The sequence below is a fragment of the Gracilinanus agilis genome, unplaced genomic scaffold, assembly GCF_016433145.1.
Source record: "Gracilinanus agilis isolate LMUSP501 unplaced genomic scaffold, AgileGrace unplaced_scaffold9146, whole genome shotgun sequence".
Lineage (NCBI taxonomy): Eukaryota > Metazoa > Chordata > Mammalia > Didelphimorphia > Didelphidae > Gracilinanus > Gracilinanus agilis.
This window is the reverse complement of record NW_025400015.1, coordinates 793-4605: the sequence shown is the minus strand read 5'-3', so window position 1 is coordinate 4605 and position 3813 is coordinate 793. Positions and strand designations below refer to the sequence as shown.

At 46.3% G+C, this 3813-nt stretch overlaps 1 protein-coding gene across 1 annotated transcript; it reads right to left on the bottom strand.

Annotated features, from left to right (window-relative positions):
• Positions 1-322: 322 nt before the first annotated feature.
• Positions 323-3613, bottom strand: LOC123256706 (hepatocyte nuclear factor 4-alpha-like; the record flags this gene model as incomplete). The annotated part of the gene is made up of 3 exons (XM_044685277.1): positions 323-1600; positions 2450-2572; positions 3184-3613. Coding segments are annotated over 3 exons (696 nt in total), but the record flags the coding sequence as incomplete, so codon positions are not given.
• Positions 3614-3813: the final 200 nt, after the last annotated feature.

Below are 3813 nucleotides of genomic sequence, written 5' to 3'. Positions count from 1 at the left end.
TCTATGGTTCTGACTAGTCAGTGGCCTCTTCCTGGGGACTTAATCTCCTAAATATTTCTACATTTGTAGCACCTTCAGCCCCTGAGCACCATATAACAGGGTGAAAGCCTTTAGGAAGCCTCCAAGAATCAATCAGCTCTCTGAACCAACCTGCCAATCTCCCATCCCAACATTCCCTGATAAGAGAATGAGTTGGGAGAAAAGGATTATGGATTCTAGCCTGGATATGAGGCTAATTGAGCCCTAGGATGGGTCAAAAATTGAGAGGGAAACCATAGTTTTTGGTCATCTCTCCATTATGAGGGGAAATAACAGAATTGCAGAGAGAAACTGCTGATTTTATTGCCTTGAGAACTCCTTTAAATTGAGGGCAACCCTTGTTCCCTCTCCAGCTGAAGAATCTGCAATACCAACAAATCAAGTCTATACTGACTTTCAAGGTTCTCCATCAATTAGCCTCACTTTACCTAAGATCATGACTCACTGTGCCTGAATGTATTTGGTCTCATCACAAAGAATAAATTCCTACCTCTGTACTTTTGCTTAGGCTTTTCCCTTGAACTAGAATGTCTTCTCTATTCATCTACAAAAATCCAAAACTGTTCTCTGTGAAGCCCTGCCAGGCTACCCCTCAATCCACAGTGATCTTTTCCTTTCCCTGGATTCCTACTATATTTTATTACCTTGGATTATTCTCAAGGTGTTTTATGCCTCTGTTTCTTGCCTTCCCAACCAGTCTTCTCCACACCTCCCCCCCCCCAAGCCAAACTCATGAAGTATGGGGCTGTGTCTTCTTCATTCATGATCCACACAGTGCTTGGCACAGAGCTTGATATAGTAGATGCTTCATAAACTTTGTCAAATGACTGAGTATTCTATCACCACTTCTGTCTTGAGTCTTCTCCAGCATGGAGAGGAAGGTTCCTTCTGAATGGAAGTCCTTGGGGAGACTGGGACTGGGTTGGCAGTAAGAATAGGCAGAAAGTCCTGGCCTGGCTCATTCTCTTCCCAAATGGCTCTGAGTCTCAGGGTTTTTAGTCTTCAAAGGGGAAGACAAAGTGGATGACCTCACTGGTGATTCTAAAAAAATCCCAAGAGGGGGAGGTGGCAGCTGTTTGGGTGCAGAGTTAGGAGATGAAGAAACTGATTGGATGGGGAGAAAGTGTTGAGAAACAACTAAACTCCACTAAAGGTGATCGTTCCCAACCTCCCTCTATATTCCCCAAAATAGGAGGATTGCATTAAGGCACACAAGTCAGTAGCTGGAGCCCTCAGCCTGAGCCTTGCTCCCCATTATGCCTTTATGGTCCTAGGGCAAGTCTCATTATTATATCCTATTTCACCAAGACCACTGGGAGTTCTGAGGGGGCCAGTCCTTCTGGAGGCCAGGGAAGGACAAAGCCAGGCTGGGGAGAGGCAGTGTCTGGCTGTCTTCACCTGGCCCCTCTGGCCCCATGTTAGATGACCTCCTGCTTGGTGATGGTGGGCTGAGGGATGGATGAAGGAGGCTTGACCACTGTGGCGATGGCTCCTGGCAGGAGCTTGTAGGGCTCAGGCCCTGAGCTGGCTGGTGGAGAGGGCTGTGGGGTCTCAGGAGTGGCTGGAAGGACAAAGAGACAAATACCACCTGCTTAGTCAGAGTGGGACCACTTCTGGGTCCCTGAGAGACAAAAGAAAGCCTCTGGACATAGGAGGCAGTGAGAGTAATGTGAAAAAACCTGGACGTGTGAGTTAAAAGACGCTGATACTAGGCCTGGTCTTGGCACTAACTTAGAGGCAAGTCATTGCCCTTCCCCTTAATCCTGGGCTTCAGCTTCCAAAGCTGTATGATAAGGGTACTGGACTAAATAATCCTGGTGCTTATTTCTAGTTCTAACATTCTTTGTTCTAAGAATTTTTTGAACACCAGAAGCCCAAGATTCTATCAGGGCTCATGGGCGAAGGGGTTGGAAACAAAAGGTAGTAAGTCCCTGAATGGAATATTTTCTTTATGTTCTAGGACATTCCCATGCCCCAACCCCTATCCCCCACTCTCAACATCATTATCTCTTCTTCTAGCCTGAGCAAGGGAGCCAGGCTTCTCACCCCAATCCAAAGCATATGACTAGGAAAAACCTACTATTTGGAGAAAAAGCAGCAGTAACCCAATCACTATTTTGTGACCCAGTTTGCTAGGGAGGGTGTGTAACCCTCCCATTCTCTTCTGAGAGATTAGAAGCTATCTTATCTCATTCAAGGCTTGGCTTTGGGGAAACTGAGCCCAAGTATGTAGTAGACCACCTTGTTTTTCCTCTCTTCCACCCTGGAGAATAGAGTAGGGTCCTGCCACTAACTCACAACCCAGGACATTCAGCCCTAGCTCCTTGAGATTTCCCTTCCCCACCTCTCCCTCTCCCCAGAAGAAACCCTGGCTGCCCACCTGTCCGCCACCCAGGACGGGGCCACTCACACATCTGTCCATTGCTGATCTGGGCAGGCATGGTATTGGCGACTATCACATTGGTGCCCATGTTCTCTGGCACCAAGTGAGGATGCAAAGGGTGGTGAGCATGGGGTGCTTCACTGGAAGACCCTGAGGATGGAGAGAGCAAAATTAGGAATGCTAGGTCATAAGACATGGTCTACTGAGATGGAACTTAATATCTGCCCTATTCCTCTCATAGTAAGATTCTGAGAATTAAATGAGATACATGGTTTTTATAGCTAAATAAGCTTGAATAATACTCTCATTCTCTTGGATGCAGTTTTTCTCAGTTAAATGAGGGGTTTGAACTAGATTATCCTTAAGACCCCTTCCAGATATAACATTCCTTGTGTTCTAAGGTTCCTTCCAGCTCTGACAATCTGTGTTCTCAAAACTTCCTACCCCAAATTCTAAGGTTCCTCCCAGCTCTGACATTCTTTGTTCTAATAGCCCTTCCTAGCTCTGATATTGTGTTCTAAGGTCCCTTCCAGTTCTGATATTCTGTGCTCTAAAGTCCTTTCCAGCTCTGACATTCTGTGTTCTAAAGTCTTTTCCAGTTCTGAACCTTGGTGTTCTAAGGTCCCGTCTAACTTCTGATTCCATAAGGCCTCCAGGTCTACTCTGGGGCCAATGCCCAGGACAACTTGAGAGGGGATCTTGAGAGCTAAACCTCCCTTCCCTCTAGGTGGCGGGGAGTAGGAGTGGGGACTCGAACAGACCCCCCAGCAGCATCTCCTGCAGCAAGTTGTCAATCTTGGTCACACCAAAGAGTTTGATGAACTGGATCTGCTCAATCATCTGCCAGGTGATGCTTTGGAGGGTGGGCAGCAACAGCAGCAATTCCCCAAACCGGCCCCGAGAGTCATACTGCCGGTCATTGATGTAGTCCTCCAGGCTCACCTGCACCTGTGACCGCATCCGCTTAATTTTGCCAGGGTCACTCAGCCCTTTGGCATCTGTATTGGGAGAGGAAGAAAAGTTTGAATCATAGGACTTCAGTGCTAGAAGAAGCCTTGGGACAAGGCATATCGAAATGAGAGTAGACCATAAAGCAGAGAATGTTTGATATGAAAGGGATCCTGGAAATTGTCTGATCCTATCATTTTCCAAAGGAGGAAACCGAAGACTAAAAAAGAGAAATGATTTCTTCTAGGGCATACAGTGAGTGAGTGACAGAGGCAGGACTAGAACTCAGGTCTTCTAATTACTTATTTTAGAGCTTTTAATACTGCATTAATATGAGAGCTATGGAATTGGAACCATGGCATCCATTTCCATAGAAACAAACAAACAAACAAAACCCCTTAGATCCTAGAACTGAAAGTGACTTCAAGAAATCACAGAGAGTC